The sequence below is a fragment of the Lepus europaeus genome, chromosome X (assembly GCF_033115175.1).
Source record: "Lepus europaeus isolate LE1 chromosome X, mLepTim1.pri, whole genome shotgun sequence".
NCBI classification, from domain to species: domain Eukaryota; kingdom Metazoa; phylum Chordata; class Mammalia; order Lagomorpha; family Leporidae; genus Lepus; species Lepus europaeus.
In genome coordinates this window covers 101,100,396-101,124,445 of record NC_084850.1, presented here as the reverse complement: position 1 = coordinate 101,124,445, position 24,050 = coordinate 101,100,396, and the positions used below count along the sequence as shown (strand labels likewise).

At 46.4% G+C, this 24,050-nt stretch overlaps 1 protein-coding gene and 1 pseudogene across 1 annotated transcript; both read left to right on the top strand.

Annotated features, from left to right (window-relative positions):
* The first annotated feature begins 4,594 nt into the window (after positions 1 to 4,594).
* On the top strand, positions 4,595 to 23,463 carry GLOD5 (glyoxalase domain containing 5). Its single transcript, XM_062184219.1, has 4 exons — positions 4,595 to 4,705; positions 9,293 to 9,430; positions 21,831 to 21,986; positions 23,147 to 23,463. Exons 1-4 carry the CDS (start codon positions 4,646 to 4,648, stop codon positions 23,270 to 23,272), a joined length of 480 nt encoding a protein of 159 aa, XP_062040203.1. The 5' UTR covers positions 4,595 to 4,645; the 3' UTR covers positions 23,273 to 23,463.
* LOC133753642 (glia maturation factor beta-like) lies at positions 16,801 to 18,321 on the top strand (annotated as a pseudogene).
* Positions 23,464 to 24,050: the final 587 nt, after the last annotated feature.

The following is a 24,050-nucleotide window of genomic DNA, read 5'->3' as shown; positions in this document are numbered from 1 at the left end:
TGTATTTGAGAGTATTAGGCCTTCTCATCCACATGGTGCTTTAGTTTGCAAACGTGTTTTTCCACACCTATTTATTTATTTGAAAAGTAGACCAACAGAGTGAGAGAGGGAGAGATAGAGTGATTGTTCCACCCACTGGTCTACTCCCCAAATGGCCGCAATAGCCAAGCCTGGGCCAGGCTGAAGCCAGGAGCCAGGAGTTTCTTTCCCAGTTTCCCACATGGGTGGCAGGGGTATCCTCCGCTGCTTTCCCAGGTGCATTAGCAGGGAGCTGGATCAGAAGGGGAGCAGCCGGGACTCGAACTGGTGCCCATATGGGATGCTGTGTGTAGCAAGTGGCAGCTTAGCCCACTGTGTTAAGACGCTGGCCCCTGCAAAACTGTCTTAAGAGCTCCACTTTATTCTCAATACGCCTTGGCAGAGGAGGTGGAAAGCCAGTGAGCTCCATTTTACAGATAAAGAAAATGAGTCCTGGGGTGGGGGACCTTTGTGGCAGTGGTTGTGTCACTGCTCGGGACGCCCACATCCTGTGTCAGAGTGCTTCACTTTGAGTGCTGGCTTTGCTTCCAGTTCCAGCTGATGTGCCTCCTGGGAGGTGAGGATTCAACTTCTTGGGACCCTGCCACTCACATGGGAGACCAGGATCTAGTTTTAGGCTTGTAGCTTTGGCCTGGCCCAGCCCTGGCCATTTGAGGAATAAACCAGTGGATGGAAGATCTCTCTGTCTCTCCCTCTCTCTCTCTCTGTCACTCTGCCTTTCAAATAAATAAAATAAATCTTTTAAAAAAATCTGAAAAGGCAGAGAGGGGCAGAGCAGGTTAAGCCACTGCCTGCAATGCCAGCACTTTGTATGAGTGCCAGTTTGAGTCCCAGCTCCTCCATTTCCAAGATATCTTTCTCTCTGTCACTCTGCCTTCCAAATTGATTAAAAAATAATTTTTTTAAAAAAGGTAGCGAGAGACAGAGGGAGACAGACAGGTATCACCCATCAGCCAAGGAAGTGTGGCAGTGAGCTCATGCTCACCGAATTCACTGGACTTACCACATCTCCCAGCACTCTGAGGTGGCTGGCTTGGTAGAACAATGGAATGGCCCTCTGGAGTCACCGACACAGCACCGGCTAGGTGACAGGACCTGGCGACACAGGGGACAAGGCTCTCCAGAAGGCTGTGTATGCTCTGGGTCAGTGTCCAATGTACGGTGCTGTTTCTCCCACAGCCAGGACTCAGGGGTCCAGGAGTCAAGGGGTGGACAATGGCAGCGGCCCCACTCACCATCGCCCCTAGATACGCTGCCAAAAGTTTGCTCCCTGCTCCTGTTTCATACTCTGCTGACCCAGAGATCTTAGTTCCAGAGGCAAGAGTGCTTCCTCCAAGAGGCACAACAGTGACTCCATTGAACTGGAAGGCAAGGCTGCCACTTCCCACCACGGGCTCCTCATGCCTCTGAGTCAACAGGCCAACAGGAAGTTATAGGGTTGGCAGGGGGGATTGATTCTGAATCCCAAAGGGGGTAAGGAAGAATATTCTGGAATACAGGAGACCCTGTAGGGCATCGCTAAGTATTACCACACACTGTGATTAAGTTCAAGGGAAACTATAATGACCCAAAGCAGGCATAACTATGAATGCCCCAGATCCTTCAAGAATGATGGCTTAGGTCACCCTTTCAGGTAAAATATCATGACTAGCAGGCCAGGGTGCTGGCTGAGGGTAAATGGAATACAGAATTTATAATAGAAGGTAGCTGTGAATACTAGTGATGACCACATGACCTGTTATAGAAATGAAGGCTATAATTATCACAAGTACTTCCTCCTTATTTTGCTGTGAATATGATTGTATGCATATTGAAAATATCTTTGCTTCCTTTCTTCTCTTATTCCCTTATCATGTAACATGAGATATGTTCACCTTAGGGTCAGTGTTGTGGTGCAGTGGGTTAAGCCACCACCTTGTGCATCCCATATTGGAGTGCTGGTTTGAATCTCAGAGGCTCTACTTCTGATCAAGCTCCCTGCCAATGCACCTGGGAAGGCAGTGGAGGATGGCCCAAGTACTTTGGCCACTGCCACCCACATGAGAGACCAGGATGATATTCCTGGAGCCTGGCTTCAAACTGGGCTAAATCCAGCTGTTGCGGGCATTTGGGAAGTGAACCAGTGGATGGAAGATCTCCTCTCTTTCTTTGTCTCTCCCTCTCTCTGTTGTTCTGCCTTTCAAATAAATAAATAAATTTAAAAAAATAGATGTATTGACTTTGTATAATAACATTTAAGTATTGTCAATTTTACATCACAGTATTTAAGTTATGGGTTATTAAGAAGAGTAAATATAGGCTGGCGCCGTGGCTCCATAGGCTAATCTCCGCCTGCAGCACCGGCACACTAGGTTCTAGTCCCAGTCCGGGTGCTGGATTCTGTCCTGGTTGCTCCTCTTCCAGTCCAGCTCTCTGCTGTGGCCCGGGAGTGCAGTGGAGGATGGCCCAAGTGCTTGGGCCCTGGGCCCTGCACCCGCATAGGAGACCAGGAGAAGCACCTGGCTCCTGGCTTCGGATCAGCACAGTGCACCAGCCACAGTGGCCATTAAGGGATGAACCAACAGTCTCTCTCACTGTCCACTCTGCCTGGCTAAAAAAAAAAAAAGAGTAAATATTGCTCAAGGATTGTACCTCCTCTTCTGGGGAAGGGATTAGAGCATTTTCAGTTGTACAGAGGATATCTGTATCAGGCAATGTGGAATTATGACCTTTTTATTGTCTTCATTTGGAGATTAAGTGTAGCTTAATTAAGTTGACAAGGGTTGAAGAGTTGAGGTAGTTAATTTTTGTTAAAGATTTTTTTTAATTTATTTGAAGGCAAAGTTAGAGAGGACGAAGGCGAGGAGAGAGAGAGAGAGAGAGAGAGAGAGAGAGAGAGAGAGAATCTTTCATCTGCTGATTCACTCCCAAATGGCCACAAAGGCTGGGACTAGGCCAGGCTGAAGCCAGGAGCCTGGAGCTTCTTCCAGGTCTGCCACGTGGGTACAGGCGCCAAGCACTTGAGCCATCTTCTGCTGCTTTCCCAGGCACATTAGCAGGGATGCCAGTTTAGCAGATAGAAGCTTAACATGCTGCACCACAACACTGGCCCCATGATAGTTAATTCTGTGTGTCCACTTGACAGGGACACGGGTGTCCTGCTTAAACATTATTTCTGGGTATGTCTGGGAGGGCATTTCCAGATGAGGTTAGCATTGAATTGGTGAACTGAGGAACACGTGGGTTTCATCCAATCCATTGAGGGTATGAATAGATCATAAAGGTTGGGGGAAGGGGAATTGGCTCGCTACCTGACTGCTGAGCAACAAGACCCATATTCTGTCCTCAACTGGAACGTACACCATTTGTCATCTGGTTTTCAGAGCTATGCCACCAGCTCTCCTGCACCTACAACTTCCTGGTGGCAGGTTGTGAAACTTCTCAGTCCTCATAATCATGCGAGCTAATTTCTTATAATAAATCACATATGGTTTCTATTTCTCTTTTGGTTTTGTTTCTCTGGAGACCCCTAACGCATCCAGAATTCCACTTCTACCGCTCGCTGTGCAGAAGGCTGGTGGGCGCAAACGGCTAGGGAGACCTTGTGAATGTCCATCTACAGCCAGTGACTGTTACAGAGTGAAATGAACTAGCTACTAAAACGTGGGGTGAGTGAATTCAGCAAATCTGTTTTGCTTACCTGGTAGATAGCAGGTGCCAGCACCGCAGACATGCATAGTGCATATCACAGACCCTGCCTTCAGCTTCCACCTATTCCACAATAGAAGTGGGATCAGAAGCCTAGAGCAGCCGGGACTTGAACCAGGCACTCCAACATGGGATGTGAGCGTCCCAAGTGGTGGCTAAATCTGCTGTGCCACATGTCGTGTCATAGACCACTGCTGGATGGGACAGAGAATGCGAGCAGCCTGTGGACGGAGGGTGGATGGATGGTGCCTTCTATAGTACATGTCTCGAGCAGGTAAAGCAAGTAAGTATTGGTTATGGTGACTCTGTGTGTGTGTAAGAGCATCTGGAAGGAAACACCAGAAACTCATCCTGGTGGTCATTTTGGGGCCAGGGGATTACCTGCATAATCAATGTACTGGTTTGTTGTTCAAACTTTTTATACAAACCTGTAATCACATAATGTAACTCTCTTTAAATGGAAATCATTTATAGTCATTAAATGATTATAAACAACATCCACAGCGCAAAGCATTTATGAAGGGGAGGAACTAGGCTGCATCTAGGAATGTGGACCAGACAGGTAACCTACAAGAGCTCAGCATACTAGCAGCGTAGAGTAATGGGGCTAATGAATGTTCTCTGACTTTTAGCAGCAAAGGGCGGGGGTGGGATGGAACAGGAAAGAGCCCACGTCACAAGCCCCCAAAGAATTCAAACACATCACCCCCTGGGTTTTCTATCAGAGTTTTTTTTTTATCAGAGTTCACAGAGTCCTTGTACTTATGCCGCCTACCTCCACCACACCCTCTGTCCATCAGTCCATGTCACCACCCCCACCCTGCCTTTATACCTGGCCCTTGATCTCCCCGGAGCTGAGCCAGAAAGTTGTCTGGAAGCCCCAGGGTGAGAACACCCCCCCACACACACACACACTGCTATGCTGCGTCTGCCCTTCAGGCTACCAGTCAGGATGTCGGGCAGGACTTTGGAGAAACAGGTAAACGGGGTGCCCCCCTCCCCGGGATGGGGCTGGGTGCTGAAAGCAAGGTCAGGGATCCACCAACCTGGGTCTGGTAATGTTTCCCTCCTCTGTGGGCTCCCCTGGTGCACAGCCCTCCATTTTCTCCTCTCCTCGCTCTCTTCCTCTTTCAAAGACAAGCAGAGGGCAGCAGAGGCACACAGAAAGGCCCGGCTCCAGCGGCCCCAAGGAGGGCCCCGTGGCACAACGGCAGGGACGTGGGCTCAGGGCTGGCTGTTCCTTCCGGGTGGTTCCAGGGGAGCCCGGTCCCAGCAACAGGTGGAGCGAGCTGCAGGTAGATCCTGGAGCGCGTCCCTGAGTCTGCCATGATTAGGGCTGTGGAGGGGGCCGGCAAACATGGTGCTGACCTTGAGGTTTGCAAGAAGAATTTTGGAGCCCATGGCAGCCTGAAGAGGCCTTAAAGAACACTCCGTAGGAAGATACAATCCTTCCCTACTGCGGAAAGCTGAAGCAGGGCAGGCACCCTCAGCGCCTATTTAAAGGGCCGTTGTGAGCAATAAAATAGAGTCCATTTTGGATAGTGCTCAAAACAGGGCTTAGCACACAGGAAGCCTCATGTAATTACTGTGTTTTTTAAAATAGTTTTTAATATTTATTTATTTATTTGAAAAGCAGAGTTTCAGAGAGGCAGAGGCAGAGAGGGAGAGAGAAGTCTTCCATCCGCTGGTTCATTCCCCAAATGGCTGCAATGTCTGGAGCTGAGCAGATCCGAAGCCAGGAGCCAGGAGCTTCTTCTCAGTCTCCCATGCAGATGCAGGGGCCCAAGGACTTGGGCCATCTTCCATCGCTTTCTCATGCCATTAGCAGAGAGCTGGATTGGAAGTGGAGCAGCCAGGACTTGAACCAGCGCTCATATGGTGTGCCAGGAGTGCAGGTGGCGTCCTTACTGTGTTAAGTCACAGCGCCAGCCCCACTACTATATCTTGATCATATTTTTATAAAGTAGGCTCCTTAGCCTCACCTCCAAGCCCCTACATGATTTGGTCCCTGCCTTCCGCTCTCATTCATCCTTCACTCACTCTGGGATTCAAAGTCTCACTGATTTCTTCCTGTTCCCTAAAAGAGCCATTCCTGTTCATCCTTTTTCTTTTTTTTAAAGATTTTATTCATTTATTTGAGAAGCAGAGCTACACACAGAGAGAGGGAGAGACAGAGAGAAAGGTCCCCAATCCACTGGTTCACTTCCCAAGTGGCTGCAACAGCTGGACCTGGACCGATCCAAAGCCAGGAGCGAGAAGCTTCTTCCAGGTCTCCCATGTGGGTGCAGGGGTCCAAGGACTTGGGCCATCTTTCATTGCTTTCCCAGGCCACAGCAGAGAGCTGGATCAGAAGTGGAGCAGCCGAGACTTGAACTAGCAGTCATATGGGATGCCAGCGCCACAGTTGGAGGCTCAGCCCACTAGGCCACAGCACCGGCCCCCTGCCCATCCTTGAATTTGCTCTGAGGCTGGAAGAGAAGGCAGGATCTAGGGAGTGATCTCGAACTCATAGGGCATTGACTATGGCAGGAATAAGTGGAGTAGATTATCAAAACTGGGAGTATGCAGCTGAAGCAGTGCTCAGGGTAAAATGATGGCTCGAAATGCACACAGCAGAAAAATTTAAAATCAATGACCTGAGATCCCATATCAAGAAGCTGCAAAGGGAACAGCAAATTGAACCCTAAGAAAGCAGAAGGAAGGTGATTATCAAGAGAACAGCAGAAATGGGTGAAATAGAAAGCAAACATACAATCGGAAAATCTAACAACACCAAAGTTGGTTCTTTGAGTATATTAATTAGTGATTTCTGCTTTCTCTGGAGAAAGAGAAAAATATAAAGTACTGATTTCAGAAATGAAAAGAGGGTGCTATCACAGATTCTACGGATGTTGAAAGGTTAATAAGTTTCCTTTTTTTTTTTTTTAACATATGACTTTGTTTTTCATGGGGCCCAAGTGCTGGTCATTTTCTCACTCTACTGCTCCTGTGTCTATGTGGTTCCTCTGTATCCATGAGGACAGCAGAACTCAGCAATTTTGCTAATGCCTTTTCCACTCATGAAAATAGAAACACACAGTATTTTTTAGCTAGGGCTTGGTGAAGTCAATTGTTTAAAGAATGCTGGTTTGAATGGAATTAAACACGGTGGAATAGAAAAGAAAAAAGTAGCATAGAGTCAATAGAATGGAATGGCGTCCAATCGAATTGAATCGAATCAAATAGAATAGAACAGCAGTCAGACTTTGTGCCACACATCGAAGCTGTTCTCATAGTAGGCATTAATCCATTCAACAAATATTATTGAATTAGTTGTTTGGGAAGCAGTGGGGTAGCAAACAGAGTAAGTCGTGCTTTTGGGAAGCTTACATACTAACCTGGGAGACAGGTATTATTTTTAGCCTGTACAAAGTCCCTTTGGCTAAAGGTACAAGGATAGCCCTTATGAGGAACAGGTTAAAGGAGAATGTAGCTTGGCGTTCAAGAGCAATGGATGAGTTTACAGAGACTGGGGGCTGCGGTAAAGGGTTTGGATTTTAACAAGGTGACTACAACATCATCATCATCAATAACCATAGCCTTTTTATAATACTTGATATGTGTCAGACATTGTCCTAGGACCTTAAAAAAACAAATCTAAAAAAAATCTTCACAACATTCCTGTAAGTTATGTATACAAGAGGTTTTCTTTTTATTTATTTATTTATTTATTTATTTATTTATTTATTTTTGACAGGCAGAGTGGACAGTGAGAGAGAGAGAGAGAGAGAGAGAGAAAGGTCTTCCTTTGCCATTGGTTCACCCTCCAATGGCCGCCGCGGCTGGCGTGCTGCAGCTGGCGCACTGCGCTGATCCAAAGCCAAGAGCCAGGTGCTTCTCCTGGTCTCCATGGGGTGCAGGGCCCAAGCACTTGGGCCATCCTCCACTGCACTCCTGGGCCACAGCAGAGAGCTGACCTGGAAGAGGGGCAACCGGGACAGAATCCGGCACCCCAACCGGGACTAGAACCTGGTGTGCTGGCACCGCAGGTGGAGGATTAGCCTATTGAGCCGCGGCACTGGCCTATACAAGAGGTTTTCAAAAGATGCGTGGAAAATACATATTATGAAAAAGTTATGGGCTGGCACCATGGCTCAATAGGCTAATCCTCCACCTGCGGCACCGGCACACCAGGTTCTAGTCCCGGTCGGGGTGCCGGAGTCTGTCCTGGTCGCTCCGCTTCCTGTCCAGCTCTCTGCTGTGGCCCGGGAAGGCAGTGGAGGATGGCCCAAGTGCTTGGGCCCTGCACCCGCATGGGAGACCAGGAGAAGCACCTGGCTCCTGGCTTCGGAGCGGCCATTGGGGGGGTGAAGCAACAGAAAAAAAGGAAGACCTTTTCTCTCTCTCTCTCTCTCTCACTGTCCACTCTGCCTGTCAAAAAAAAAAAAAAAAAGAAAGAAAGAAAAGAAAAAGAAAAAGTTATGTATGCACCAAAGTGAATTTACCTTTTAATTCTACTTTCTGTGAACATTTTGAAGTACCCTCATAAAACCATGCCTATTTTACAGAAGGAGAAATCAAGACACAGAGAAACTACTTAAATGTCAGTCTGGCTCTAGAGGCTATTCTTTTAAACATTATGCTCTACAACCTATAGTGGCTATATATAGTATCTATACCATATAGGTATAGATACCTGCATGGTATCGCAGGCATGTTATCATCCTGCAGCAGAGATAATATAAATATACAAATTACTAAAGAATTCAGGTCAAGAGATAAATCTAATGTCAAGTATGAAAGGCGGAAAGTAGATTTGTAAGCACACCCATCCAGAAACTTCTACTTCCTGTCCTGCCCTTTGTGATCACAGCTGCAGAATGGGAAAGGAGGCTGCGGAAAATTGACCAATAGAGTGCTGGTACTCATGGAGTTGGACTTCCACTGTGTCTGTCATTTCTTGGAAAAGAGATGAATTCCAGTTAAGGAACAACAAGACAGAGTGTGGTCTTAGTCTCCACTCCCCTAATCTTTACCACTATCTACCTGGAAGGAGAGAGAATAAGAAAACAGCAGAGAATGTGCATGGCAGACCCATGGACTCTTGTCAATCCATAGACAGGCAATAAGACTCCACTGACTTTTTCTCAAGGATTTTCTCCTCGAAATGGGGGAGGGGCGGGCATTGGGGCACAGCAGGTTAAGCTGCCACCGGTAACAGCGGCATCCCATATCGAAGAGCCAATGTGAGTCCTGTCTGCTCAACTTCCAATCTGGCTCTCCGCTAATGTTCCTGGAAAGGCTACAGAAGATGGCTCAAGTTCTTGCTTGGGTGTGTGCCACCCATTTGGAAACCACAATGAAGTTCCTGGCACCAGGCTTTGGCCTGGCCCAGCCATTTGAGAGTGAACCACAGGATGGAAGATCTGCCTCTCCTTTTCTCTTTGTCACTCTGCCTTTCAAATAAATAAATATTTTTTAAAAAATCGGGGAGAGGAAGAAGTACAAAAACTGGGGAGGTGAGGGAAGGCAGTCGGTGGCAATGTGGTCTCTTTTGACTTTTTGATATATATATGTTTTTTTTTAGTCATGGAGCAACAGCAGTCAAACCTCTTCCCCAAGTCTTATCCACAGACTCGACCACATTGTGATGACAGTAAAGAGCATCCGAGATACCACCACATTTTATTCCAAGATTCTGGGCATGGAGGTCGTGACGTTCAAGGTAACTGCTTCCTCAAGTGCCAAACTGCAGGTAGACTAAAGATTAAAAAAAAAAAAGGAGGCGATTCCAAACTCTGAATAGTGGAACTTCTAGAGGGAGAAGGGAGAAAAATGAGGGGAGGAAAATTATTACAGAAATTATGCCAGAGAACTCTGTAGTCTTTATGTGGAAAGTGTTGAGTAGCTATCACATGAACACTCACACATGTCCTTACAAAATGTTAACACATCAAGCCAAGAAAGTAGATCCCAAGAGCTTTCAGAGAGATGACAAGCTAGTTCATGTACAAAGGAAAAAGAAATATGCAAATAAAATATCAGATTTCTCAAGAGTCACACCAGATACCAAAAGACAATAGAAAGAGACCTTTAAGATTCTGAGGGAAATTTTTCAACCTAGAATTCTATTTCCAACCAAACTATGAATCAGAGGTGAGTGTAGCATAAGGCATTCTTATGGCATAAAAAGCCTCAGAAAATATGCCCACTTGCTTTGAAAATTACTTAAGGGAGCAGTATATCAACATGAGGAATTAAGCTGGGAATAAGGAAGAAACTTGTATGAAAGTCAGGACTTGGAAGTAGATCCGCAAATCCTGGGTACCTATAGAACAATCAGTCCAGTTTGGAACAGGAGTGAAAAAAAGTATCAGGAGAGATCCAGCGAAAGGTCTCCAGAGATTGAATACTACCCTTGAGAATTTGGAACAATTTCCAATGCAAAGAACACATACACAAAAATATGTCTTACCAAGTTGTCCTTCGATAGGTGAATGGTTAAACAAATTGTGAAACATCTAGACAATGGGATATTATTTAGTGATAAAAAGAAAGTGTCAAGCCACAAAAAAAGATATGGAGGAAAATCAGATGTTTATTGCTAAGTCAAAGAAGCCAACTGGAAAAGTCTATGTGCAGTGTGATTCCCACTATATGACATTTGGAAAATGGCAAAATGATGGAGCCTGTAAAAAGTCGTAGCCAGGGGCTGGGGGAGAGGTGGGATGAATAGAGCAGAGGGGACTTTTAGGGCAGTGAAGCTACTATGAAGGACACAGTAATGGTAGATCCAGATCATTACACATTTGTCCAAACCCATAGAATGGACAACGAGAGTGAATCCTAATGTAAATCGGGGACTCTGGGGGATAATGCTGTTTCAGGGGAGGTTCTTGGTTTGTCACAAATGTACCTCTGTGGTGAGGGATATTGATGGATTGATGGTGGGGACAAGAAGTATATGGAAAATCTCTGTGCTTTCTTCTCAATGTTGCTGTCGAGCAAAACATTTCTAAAAAAAAAGTAATAAAACACACACACACTTTAATTTGAAAGGTCCTATGGAATAGCAAACATGATAAAAAGATAAAAACTAACCTGGAACACTATGCAGAAAATGAATATTATGCCACATCAGACTAGATGTCAGAGGACTGGTCTTGAGGGGCCTGTGCTGTGGTACAGTGGTTAAGCTGTGGCCTGTGCCCCTGGCATCCCACATCAGAATGCTGGTTTGTATTCTGGCTGCTCTGGTTCTGATCTGCTCCTTGTTCGCATACCTGGGAAGGCAGTGGAAGATGGCCCAAGTGCTTGAAACCCCTTGCTACCCACATGGGAGATGAAAATGGAGTTCTGGGCTTCTGGCTTTAACCTGGCCCCAGATTATGGCCATTTGGGAGGATGAACCAGCCAATGGAAAATCTTTTTCTTATTCTGGTCCTCTCTCTTTCACTCTACCCTTCAAACAAATGAAATGCATCATTAATAACAATAAATAAAAGGCAGAGAGACAGAGGGAGACAGACAGATATCTCCCATCTTCTGTTTCCCTGCCCCAATTTATCATAGTGCTGGGCCTGGCTGAAGCCCAGAGCCAGGAGCTGAATCCAGGTGTCCCACGTGGGAGGCAGGGACCCAAGTATTTGAGCCATTACCTGATGCCCTCCCACAGTATGTATTGGCAGCAAGCTGGAATTGAGAATGGAGCCTGTACTTGAACCCAGGCATTGCAATGTGGGATATAGGCATCCAAAGAAATATCTTACCTGTTGCACTTAAATGCCCATCTCACAGCTTTCTTTTTAAACAAAATTTTATTCATTTTAAATTCAGGCAGAGAGTGAGCAAGAGAGATGAAAAGTGACAGAGATCTCCCATCTGCAAGCACAGTCCCCCAAATTCTGCAATATCCACCGCTGCTCCTATCATGTTAAAGCTTAACTTTAGGGGCTGGTGCTGTGGCGTAAAGCTGCCGCCTGCAGTGCTGGCATCCCATATGGGTGTCAGTTCAAGTCCAGGCTGCTCTACTTCCTATCCAGCCTGAGAAAGCAGTAGAAGATGGCCCAAGTCCTTGGGCCCCTGCACCCAGTGTGGGAAACCCAGAGGAGGCTACTAACTCCTGACTTCAGATTGGCTCTGGCCTTTGTGGCCACTTGGGCAGTGAACCAGCGGATGGAAGATCTCTCTCTCTTTCTGCCTTTGCTTCTCTGTAATTCTGCCTTTCAAATAAATAAATAAATTTTTTTTAAAAAAACCTTAACTTTAAAACATACTAGGGGATGGTGTTGTAGCACAGCAGGCTAAGCCACTACTTGCAAGGCCAGCACCCCATAAGGGCACTGGCTCAAGTCCTAGCTGCTCCATTTCTGATCCAGCTCCTGTTAACGCACCTGGGAAGGCAATGGAAGATGGCCCAAGTACTTGGGCCCCTGCCACCCATGTGGGAGACTCAGGTGGTGTTCAGGGGTCCTGGCTTCAGCCTGGTTCAGCCCTGGTGGTTGTGGTCATGTGGGCAGTGAACCATCAGATGGAAGATCTCTCTCTCTCTCTCTCTCTCTCTGTCACTCTTTCAAGTAAATAAGTAAATTTTTAAAAAGCAGAAATAATTAATTAATTAAAAATGGAGAGGGTGCTGTCCATTGTATCACAGGAAGTTAAGCCGCAGCTTACAACTTCAGCAATGCCTATCAGAGCCAGGGTTGGATTCCCAGCTGTTCCAGTCCTGATCCAGCTCCCTGGTAATGTGCCTGGGAAGACAGCAGAAGATGGCCGAAGTTCATGAGTACCTCCCACCCATATGGGAGACCCAGATGGGGTTCAAGGAATCTGGTTCTGGCCTAGTACATCCCCAGCTGCTGTGGGCATTTGGGGAGTAAACCAGCTAATGGAAGATCTTTCTCTGTCCCCTCTGTGTCACTATCAAATAAATAAAAAATAAATCTTAAAAATGCTAATAAAAGGCTGGCACCGTGGCTCAATAGGCTAATCCTCCACCTTGCAGCGCCAGCACATCGGGTTCTAATCCCGGTCAGGGCGCCAGATTCTGTCCCGGTTGCCCCTCTTCCAGGCCAGCTCTCTGCTGTGGCCAGGGAGTGCAGTGGAGGATGGCCCAAGCGCTTGGGCCCTGCACCCCATGGGAGACCAGGAGAAGCACCTGGCTCCTGCCATCGGATCAGCGTGGTGCGCCGGCCGCAGCGCGCCTACCGTGGCGGCCATTGGAGGGTGAACCAATGGCAAAGGAAGACCTTTCTCTCTGTCTCTCTCACTGTCCACTCTGCCTGTCAAAAAAAATGCTAATAAAAGATGATAATGCTGATTTAGTGAAAAGTTAAGAAATAGAATCAGGTCTACAGCATGATACCATTAAAATTTTTTTAAAAAATTTATTTGCAAGGCAGAGAGAGAGAGAGACAGAGATTTTCCATTCACTGGTTCACTCCCAAAGCCTACAACAGCCATGGCTAGACCAGACCAACGGCAGGATCCAAGACTCAATCAGGATCTACCACACTGGTGGCAGTGACACAAGCACTTGAGCCATCACTGCTGTCCCCCAGAATGTGCATCAGCAGGAAGCTGGAATTGGAAGTATCATCCCAGATCATCCCAAGCAGTGGCCTTTTTTCCCCTTAATTTTATTTATTTGAAAGTCAGGGAGAGAGAGAGAGAGAGAGAGAGAGAGAGATCTTCCATCTGCTGGTTCACTCCTCAAATGGCTGCAATGGCCAGCTGGAGCTGAGCCGATCCAAAGCCAGAGCTTCTTCCTGGTCTCCCATGTGGGTGCAGGGCCCCAAGGACTTGGGCCATCTTCTGTTGCTTTCCCAGGCATATTAACAGGAAGCTGGATTGGAAGTGGAGCAGCTGGGACTCAAACCAGCATCCAAATGGGATGCTAGATTTGCAGGGGTAGATTTACTGACTACATCACAATGCCAGCTACAGCCAAGCAATGTCTTAACCACTGTGCCAAACACCCACCCCTACATGGCACCACTTGTAATACAGACATAGAACACAGTACCACTATAATATAGACATTTATAATACAGACATAATAGAATAATATATTTTACAATAACTTATGAAAACCAAAGGATGTACACTAAATACATTATAATGTTTGCCTAAAGTCAGCATGGGAATGGAGAGAAAAAGAAATGCATAAATAATTTAAGAGACTGCCTTGCATGGGCCAATGATGATATTATGAGGCACGCTATGCCTCAACTCCCTGTACTTGGACACACTGGAGTGAAATTACAGAACATCTAGAGTCAAGTCCTAGCTGCTCCTAAACGCCTGGGCTGGCATGGTAGTACAACGGGTTAAGCCACCGCTTGTGAAGCTGGTATCCCACACTGGAGTGCCAGTTTAATTCCTGGTTACTTCACTTCTGATCCAGATGCCTTCCAAAGTACCTGGGAAAGCAGTGAGAAATAGCCCAAATATTTGGGTCTCTTCCACCCATGTTTGAGACCAGGATGGGGTTCCTGGTTTCGGGCTGCTAGCTTCAGCCTGGCCCAACTCTGACTGTGGTAGGCATTTGGGGAGTGAGTCAGCAGAGGGACGTTCTCTCTGTTTTTCCCTCCTTTTGTCACTCTGCCTTTCAAATAAATAAATAATTTTTAAAATACATTTATTTATTTGAAAAGGAGAGTTAGAGAGAGAGAGAGAGAGAGAGAGAATCTTCCATCTGCTGGTTCATTCCCCAAATGGCCACAGTGGCTGGGCTGGGCCAGGCCAAAGCCAGGAGCTAGGAGCTTTATCCGGGTCTTCCACATGTATGGCAGGGGCCCAAGCATTTGGGCCGTCTTCCACTACTTTCTCAGGCACATTAACAGGGAGCTGGATCTGAAGCGGAACAGCCAGGATTCGAACTTGCACCCATATGGTATGCTAGCCTTACAGGTGGTGATTTAACCCACTACACTGTAGTGTTGGTACCATAATTTTTTAAATATTTATTTGAAAGGCAGAGTTATAGGGGTGGGGAAGGGAAAGAGAGAGAGAGAGAGAGAGAGAGAGAGAGAGAGAGAGAATCTTCCAACTGCTGGTTCACTCCCCAAATGGCCACAATAACCGGAGCTGAGCCAGGCCAAAGTTAGGAGCCAAGAGCTTCTTCCAGGTTTCCCAAGTGGGTGCAAGGGCCAAAGTATTTGGGCTGTCTTCTGTTGCTTTTCCAGGTGCATTAGCAGAGAGCTGGATTGGAAGCAGAGCAGCTAGGATTCAAACCGGTGCCCATATAGGATGCCAGTGCTGCAGGTAGTGACATTACCTGCTATGCCACAGCATCACAGCTCCCCCTGCCCCATAATTTTTTTTGACAGGCAGAGTTAGACAGTGAGAGAGAGAGAGACAGAGAGAAAGGTCTTCCTTCCGTTGGTTCACCTCCCAAATGGCCACTACGTCCGGCGTACTGCACAGATCCGAAGCCAGGAGCCAGGCGTTTCCTCCTGGTCTCCCATGCAGGTGCAGGGCCCAAGCACTTGGGCCATCCTCCACTGCCTTCCTGGGCCACAGCAGAGAGCTAGACTGGAAGAGGATCAACGGGGACAGAACCGGCGCCCCATCCGGGTCTAGAACCCGGAGTGCCGGCGCCGCAGGCAGAGGATTAGCCTAGTTAGCTGCAGCCCCATAATTTCTTTTTAAACCTAAGGTACTAGCATTGTGGAACAATGGATTAAACCACCAGTTGCAATGCTGGTATCCCATATCAGAGTGCTGATTTGAGTCTCAGCTGTTCTTCTTCTGATCTAGCTCCCTGTTAATGTGGCCGGGACGCAGCAAATGATGATCCAATACTTGGATCCCTGCGACCTCATGAGAGACCTGGATTGGGTTCTGGGCTCCCGATTTTGGCCTGGCTGTTGGGGCCATTTGGGGAGAGAGAGAGTATGGAAGATCTGCCACTCTGCCTTTCAAAATATGCCAATCAATCTTAAAAATAATAAAAACCCAAAAGATGCAGGAGTGGAAGGTGGATGTATCACCAACAAAAGAATGAAAAACAAGAGTAGGTATTTGGCTAGCAGTTAAGTCTTTCATGTCCCACATTGGAATACCTGGCTTTACATACCTGGCTCCAGCTCCTGGTTCCAGCTTCCTGCTAATGCACACTCTGGGAGACAATGATGGTGGCTCAAGTGGTTGGGTCTCTGCTACCCTTATGAAATACATGGATTTAGTTCTGGCCTCCCGGCTTCAGTCTTAGCCTGGTCCCAGCATCGCTGGCATCTGGGAAGTGAACCAGTGCATAGGAGCAGTCTTTTTTGTTTGTCACTTTGCCTTGCAAATAATATTTTTAGAAAATAATGAAAAATTGATTATCATCAGACTTGTTATCAGCAACACCAGATTCCAGGAAGACAATGAAACAAAATATTTTTAAAATTGTGAGAAAATAACTTGCAACCAGGTAAGTATTAAAGTGAAATAAAGTAATTTTCCCATGAGAGAGGATGTAGTGTCCATCATGGTAACCTAAATGAAACAGAAAAATTATAAAAGAAATGGCCGATGTTGAGAAGTACAGGAGAGGGTGGGGGAAAGCAAGGTCAATCAGACACCATCTATAGTTTAGTGAATTTATCAAAAAATAAACATGCAAGAGGGTTCTTTAAAAATTATAAATGCCAAAAGCAGAACCAAAAATGATGATAGGATGCTGTTAGGAGGAAGAGTAACATGGATGAGCTAAATTGTCATTTATCATGGCAGAAAGAGGACAAAGAATATCTAACGTTTCTAAATCAAGAAATAGTAATGCAGCAGTGAGGGATTGTGTTTGGAGGCTCATAGGAGAGAGCTAAGCTACCAGTGGGTTGAGTAAGACTGAGTTTTCTCTTTCTTTTATTGAACAAGCAGAAGTAGGTGGTAGGACTTGGGCAGTGGCTGGGGAGAAGGAAGCCGGAGGAGGAGTAGCTGCAATGGACAGAAAGCCCGGCTCAGTGAGGCAGGAAGTTCCCATAAGCTCCTCCCACACCCTCTACTTCCATCTCCTTGTGTAGTTCATCTGGCAAGGCCCTCATTACATGGCCTTCTAGCAGGGAACGCTGGGAAATGGAGGTTTTTCAAGCTGGGCCTCATTGAAACATGAGTTGTGTTTATAAGAGAAAAGGGAAATGTATATTGGGTAGGTAAATTGTTTTCTCTGCCATGTGTGGTTATAAACATACAATTTGGGATATGGAAATAATAACATAGAGAAGGAATAAATACACAACACACAGACACACACACACACACACAATCAGTTGCCTCACTTAAAGGGAACTAGAGAAAGCAAATGGGCTGCTGGAGGCCAGAAGGAAAATGAGTGAGTCTTTGGTGATGTTGCTGAAGATTTAGTGGAAAAGTCCAGAAAGTTTCATCTTCGCAAATAAACAAATAATGCTGCCATTATAGTAAAGTTTGACATGGATAAATGCCTGGTGGTAGTGGATGAGGAACTTGAGGGTATTTCCCCAGATGGACTTTAAGATGAACTACCTGAGCAACCACCTCACTTCATTGTGTACAGTTATAAATATCAACATGGTGACAGAAGAGTTTCATATCCTCTGTACTTTATTGTCTCCAGTCCTGTTGGTGTAAGCCTGATGATATATGCCAGAAGTAAGAATAAGCTACTTAGGGCCAGAGTCATGGCATAGCAGGTAGAGTCATTGCCTGCAGCACCAGCATCCCATATGGGCACTGGTTCTAATCCTGGCTGCCCTACTTCCAATCCAGCTCCCTGCTAATTCACTTGGGAAAGCAGCAAAGGAAGGCTCAAGTGCTTGGGCCCCTGTCCTCCTGGCTCCTGGCTTCGGATTTATTTATTTATTTGAGAGGCAGAGTTATAGACAGAGAGAGGGAGAAACAGAGAGAAAAGTCTTCCAACCACTGGTTCACTCCCCAGATGGCTGCAACAGCCAGAGCTGGGCTGATCCCAAGCCAGGATCCAGGAGCCAGAAGCTTCTTTCTGGGTCCCCCATGTGGGTGCAGGAGCTCAAGCACTTTGGCCACCTTCTTCTGCTTTCCCCAGGTCATTAGTAGGGAGCTGGATTGGAAGAGAAGCAGCCGGGATATGAACTGGGGCCCATATGGGATACCGATGCTTCAGGTGGGGGCTTAGCCCACTATGCCACAGTGCTGGCCCCTAAATCTTTAAAAAAAGAATAAGCCAGGGTCGGCATTGTGGTGTAGTGGGTAAAGCAGTCGCCTGCAGTGCTGGTATCCCATATGGACGCCGGTTCGAGTCCCAGCTGCTCTACTTCCAATCCAGCTCTCTGATATGGCCTAGGAAAGCAGTAGATGGTCCAAGTCCTTGGACCCCTGCACCCTTGTGGGAGACCTGGAAGAAGCTCCTGGCTCCTGGTTTCAGATTGGCGCAGCCCCGGCCGTTGTGGCCAAGTGGGGAGTGAACCAGTGGATGGAAGACATTCTCTCTCTCTCTCTCTGCCTCTCCTTCTCTCTCTGTGTAACTCTGACTTTCAAATAAATAAATAAATCTTTAAAAAGAGAGAGAGAATAAGCCAGTCGTTGGTTAGCTGAACCAAGGTATTTGAAAGAAGAAATATTGAACACTTAAGTAAAGAATGGTTATGTGAAAAACTGGGATTTTTCCATTAATGTGAACTTTTGTGTTTTTTTTTTAAGATTTATTTATTTATTTGGAAGTCAGAGTTACACAGAGAGAGGAGAGGCAGAGGTTCACTCCCCAATTGGCCACAATGGCAGGAACTGCATCAATCCGAAGTCAGGAGCCAGGAGCTTCTTCCAGGTCTCCCACGCGGGTGCAAGGGCCCAAGGACTTGGGCCATCTTCTACTGCTTTCCCAGGCCATAGCAGAGAGCAGGATCGGAAGAGGAGCAGCCAGGACTAGAACTGGTGCCCATATGAGATGCCGGCGCTTTAGGCCAGGGTGTTAACCTGCTGCGCCACAGTGCCGGCCCCGAACTTTTGTGTTTCTAAAGTATTTATGTATGAACCTGGCCATCCTGGAACCTGACATATTTATTTATGCCTAAAAACGTAGTGTTACTTACAGTTTATTTCCTGCAGTAAATAAAGTTTCTTTATTGTGCAGTTTTAACAAACAGGAAATCATCTTCATAGTAATGAAACTTTGTAAAGTGCTTCCTATTATTTGTAACTGTTAGGTAGATTATTTTTCTCCAGGTACTTTTTGCACTCTTGTAATTAATTTCTATAACTTAATGTTCAGAATTTGTTACTATTTACATACACCATTAAAAAGTGGGTATTAAGGCCGGTGCCATGGCTCAACAGGCTAATCCTCCGCCTTCCGGCGCCGGCACCCCGGGGTTCTAGTCCCGGTCGGGGCGCTGGATTCTGTCGCGCTTGCCCCTCTTCTAGGCCAGCTCTCTGCTGTGGCCCGGGAAGGCAGTGGAGGATGGCCCAAGTGCTTGGGCCCTGCACCCGCATGGGAGACCAGGATAAGTACCTGGCTCCTGCCTTGGGATCAGCACGGTGTGCCGGCCGCAGCGCGCCAGTCGCGGCGGCCATTGGAGGGTGAACCAACGGCAAAAGGAAGACCTTTCTCTCTGTCTCTCTCTCGCACTATCCACTCTGCCTGTCCAAAAAAAAAAAAAAAAAAGAAAAGAAAAAAGAAAGAAAGTGGGTATTAGATTGTGAGAGCAACAGTTGTCTCCTTTTTAAAAAAATATTTATTTGATAGGCAGAGACAGAGAGAAAGGTCTTCCATCTTCTGCTTCACTCCCCAGATGGCTGCAATGGCTGGCACTGGGCTGGGCCAAAGCCAGAAGCTTCATCTGGCTCTCTCACATGGGTGGCAGGGGCCCAAACACTTAGGTCACCTTCTGCTGCTTTTCCCAGGTCATTAGTAGGGAGCGGGAGTGGAAGTGGAGCAGCCAGGACACAAACCAGTGCCCATATGGGATGCTGGCATTGCAGGTGGTGGCTTTACCTGCTACAGTACAACACCAGCTCCTTTTGACAAATACTGGAAATTAGCAGTTTATATATGAAAATAGCATATTATCACTTCTCAAATCATTTTGATTAATTTTGAGTTAAAGACTTGAGTGAGGGGCTGGTGCTGTGGTGTAGTGGGTAAAGCCACTGCCTGCAGTGCTGGCATCCCATATGGGCGCTGGTTCAAGTCCCGGCTGTTCCACTTCTGATGCAGCTCTCTGCTGAGGCCTGGGAAAGCAGTAGAAAATGGCTCTAGTCCTTGGGCCCCTGCACCCGTGTGGGAGACCCAGAAGAAGCTCCTGGCTCCTGGCTTCGGATCAGTGCAGTTCCAGCCATTGCTGCCATTTGGGAGGTGAACCAGCAGATGGAAGATCTCTCTTTCTCTTTAACTCTGTATTTCAAATAAATAAATAAATAATCTTTAAAAAAAGACTTGATTGACCCAAATTTTGAGCCATGAGTAATAATTTACTGTAGCATCATCTGTGCTACAAAGACATTTTGTCTCATCCCATACCTCCTTTGGTTTCCTGTATCTTTTTACTCAAATATAGAACCCATATTCACCAATTACTCATTCTTAAATTTGGGAGTTACATTTTATGATAGAATTACATGAGTATTGGGTTTTCATGTAAAAAACAGATCTCAGGCCGACGCCGTGGCTCAATAGGCTAATCCTCCGCCTGTGGTGCCGGCACACCGGGTTCTAGTCCCGGTTGGGGCACCGGATTCTGTCCCGGTTGCCCCTCTTCCAGTCCAGCTCTCTGCTGTGGCCAGGGAGTGCAGTGGAGGATGGCCCAGGTCCTTGGGCCCTGCACCCGCATGGGAGACCAGGAAAAGCACGTGGCTCCTGGCTTTGGACCAGTGCGGTGTGCCAGCCGCAGCACGCTGACCACAGCGGCCATTGGAGGGTGAACCAACGGTAAAGGAAGACCTTTCTCTCTGTCTCTCTCTCTCTCTCTCACTGTCCACTCTGCCTGTCCAAAAATAAAAAAAAAAAAAACAGATCTTAGTCTTAGCAACTGGTGGATTGTACTAATCAAGGGCTTAATTCCTGAGTATGTTATTTCTAGATAGTTCTTTTTTATTTTTTTAAAGATTTATTTATTTGAAAGTCAGAGTTACAGAGAGAGGAGAGGCCGAGAGAAAGAGAGAGAGAGAGAGGTCTTCCATCTGATGGTTCACTCCCCAATTGACCACAATGGCCAGAGCTGCGCCAGTCTGAAGCCAGGAGCCAGGAGCTTCTTCCAGGTCTCCCATGCAGGTGCAGGGGCCCAAGGACTTGGGCCACCTTCTACTGCTTTCCCAGGCCATAGCAGAGAGCTGGGTCGGAAGTGGAGCAGCTGGGACACGAACTGGCGCCCATATGAGATGCCGGTGCTTCAGGCCAGGGCGCTGCACCACAGGGTCAGTCCCTCTAGATAGTTCTAAATCTAGGTTCTTAACACTTCATTTGTAAAGTATCTCCTAAGGTCTTGTGAACACTAATGATTTTTAAATATGTTAGTACTGTGCCTTTGATTTGTTAGCTTTGAAGTTAATTTAAGACTTTTATACTGCCAGTATTCCTAATATGGTGACATTAATACTTTTTTAAAGGGTCCAGGGAAAACAATTTTCTAATGTGTGTATCTAAAATTTGTAATAAAATCAACTTCAGGCCGGCCCCGTGGCTTAACAGGCTAATCCTCCGCCTTGCGGCGCCAGCACACCAGGTTCTAGTCCCGGCTGGGGTGCCGGATTCTATCCCGGTTGCCCCTCTTCCAGGCCAGCTCTCTGCTATGGCCCGGGAAGGCAGTGGAGGATGGCCCAAGTGCTTGGGCCCTGCACCCGCATGGGAGACCAGGGGGAAACGCCTGGCTCCTGGCTTCGGATCAGCACGATGCGCCGGCCGCAGCGGCCATTGGAGGGTGAACCAACGGCAAAAAGGAAGACTTTCTCTCTATCTCTCTCTCACTATCCACTCTGCCTGTCAAAAAAAAAAAATCAACTTCATACTTTGAAAATTCCAATAAATACAATAAAACCAGTTGCCTTGAGGGACTGAAATTTGGGTTGGGGAAAGGACTGTTTGGTAAATTATTCTACTTTCACTTTTTAACTTCTTTGGGGTAGGCAAAGACTTAGGTCACACTCATCTTAGAAGTTTAATTCCAGGTTGTTTTCTCTCCCCCAAACAGGGAGATCGGAAAGCACTGTGTTTTGGAGAGCAGAAATTTAATCTCCACGAGATGGGAAAGGAATATGAACCCAAAGCCGCCCACCCAATTCCTGGCTCCCTGGACATATGTCTGATCACAGAGGTGCCTTTGGAGGAAATGATCCAGCGCCTCAAGGTGAGTGGGACTTTGTTCTTTTTGAGAAAGCTGTGGCAGACACACATCCAGACAATGCCTACATACAACATCTACTCATGATCTTCCTTGACATAACTTTTTCATGTAAACAAACATATTTAGAAGGTAAACTTTCCTGGGATCAGCACTGTGGCACAGTGGATTAAGACACCACTTGAAACACTGGCATCCCATTTCAGAGTGCAGTTTCGAGTCCCAGCTGCTTTAGTTAGTGATCTAGCTTCCTGCTAATGTGCCTAGGAAAGCAGCAGAAGATGGCCCAAATATTCGGGCCCCTGCCACTCACAAGGGAGATCTGGATGGAGTTCCTGGTTCCTGGCTTCAGCCTGACCCAGCTCCAGCCATCGTGGCCATTTGGGGAGTGAACCAGTGGATAGAAGACCTCTTTTTCCTTCTATCTCTTTCTGCCTCTCAAATAATCTTTAAAAAAATAAAATAAAAAGGAAACTTTTTATCATCCCTGTAAAAAATTATACCTAAATTCCTTTGCATAAATACATTTATATAAAAAGAAATGTTCAATGAAGTACATGAAAAACCCATTATATCTTGCCATAAAGAGAAAATAACTTGGAAAACCAACAGCTATAAAAGCTTAACAATGTCATTAAATTCTAGCCACTTTCAATCCCTGAGTTTTCTGGGCCTGACATCATAAAGGGGGATTTGGCAGGTGGTTCAGGAGATATTAAGGATATTCTTCTTGATATCATCAGAAGCACTGAAAGAGGATTGAAAAGGGAATAAAATTTCTGATTTCTTGTTATATAATTTTGTGTCTCCATACATTTATAATGATTTCCCCTTTTGCGGAACACATACTGAAGTCACGAGTATGTTCTGTACAGATAAGCAGGACTTCTTCCCTGGGAAGTGTCTGCAAAAGACTGGTTTGCATTCTGGCTCTGCCACTTACTGGATGATACTAGGTACTGTTATTAAGCCATTTGACAAATGGAGCAACTGAGGTACAGGGTCATTAGGCCACACAGCTGACAAGGGTCTAGGGAGAATGGTAGGAGGTGGGATTGGAAAAATACAAAGGTATTCTACGGTCTTTTGGGCCACTATAAGGGATTAGATTTTGATCTTACATATGGACTGTGACAAATGACTTTCATCTTCTCCTCCCATTTCAGGCTTATGATGTCTCCATTGAGGAGGGTCCAGTGCCCAGAACAGGGGCAAAAGGGCCTATTATGTCCATCTACTTCCGAGACCCCGACAGAAATCTGATTGAGGTATCCAACTACATCTCATCATGATTGAAGGCAGCCCTCCTCCATTCTGTTTCCTGTGGTGCTGCCCTCTCCCTTCTCTCCTGAAGACCCTTGCCTGGGGCTCAGAGACCTCCGAACATGGAGGGCTTAGGCACTGCAGTGGGGCAAGGGCGGGCTTCAAACAGATTTGGGACCAAACCTCTATGTCTGGAAGGTTTCTATCCAAGCTGCCCCAATAAATGAAGAACCTCTCCATTCATATGAGATCATCATCATTATTGTCTCAGTGCTACGTCTCAGGGGTTGACTAGGGTGTGAGGCCCCTGAGCTGTCTGGTGGGTACGACATCTTAGAGGACCAAACCCAAAATCATCCCCTTGAAATTCAAAGCCCTGAAAGATTTCTCATTGTTAGTAAACACACCTTTCTTCATCTTTTTTTAACTTTTCTCACTCCTCCAACTACTGCCTACTGTTTCCTCCACGCCACAGGCCTCATTGACCCTAGCATTTCTGTGATCTGAGGGGACCTTCCAGGATTAGCTCAGATGCTACTACTCCTTCCTAGAGAGCTTCCTCTGGTGTCATTCTCAGGATATCCCACACTTTCTATCTTTGGATTAATAGGTCAAACTCATCTAAATTGAGTCTCAGCTCCTGATGAGGCAGGTGAGACAAGGTCAAGTTCTTTCTGTTTCTCTCCCATTCCATCACCACCACACCATTCACTCATTCAGTAAACTATAAAACATATATAGAGCACCTACTGTGTGTTAGGCCCTGTTCCAGACATTGGAGAAATGATGTTGAACAAAACATATATG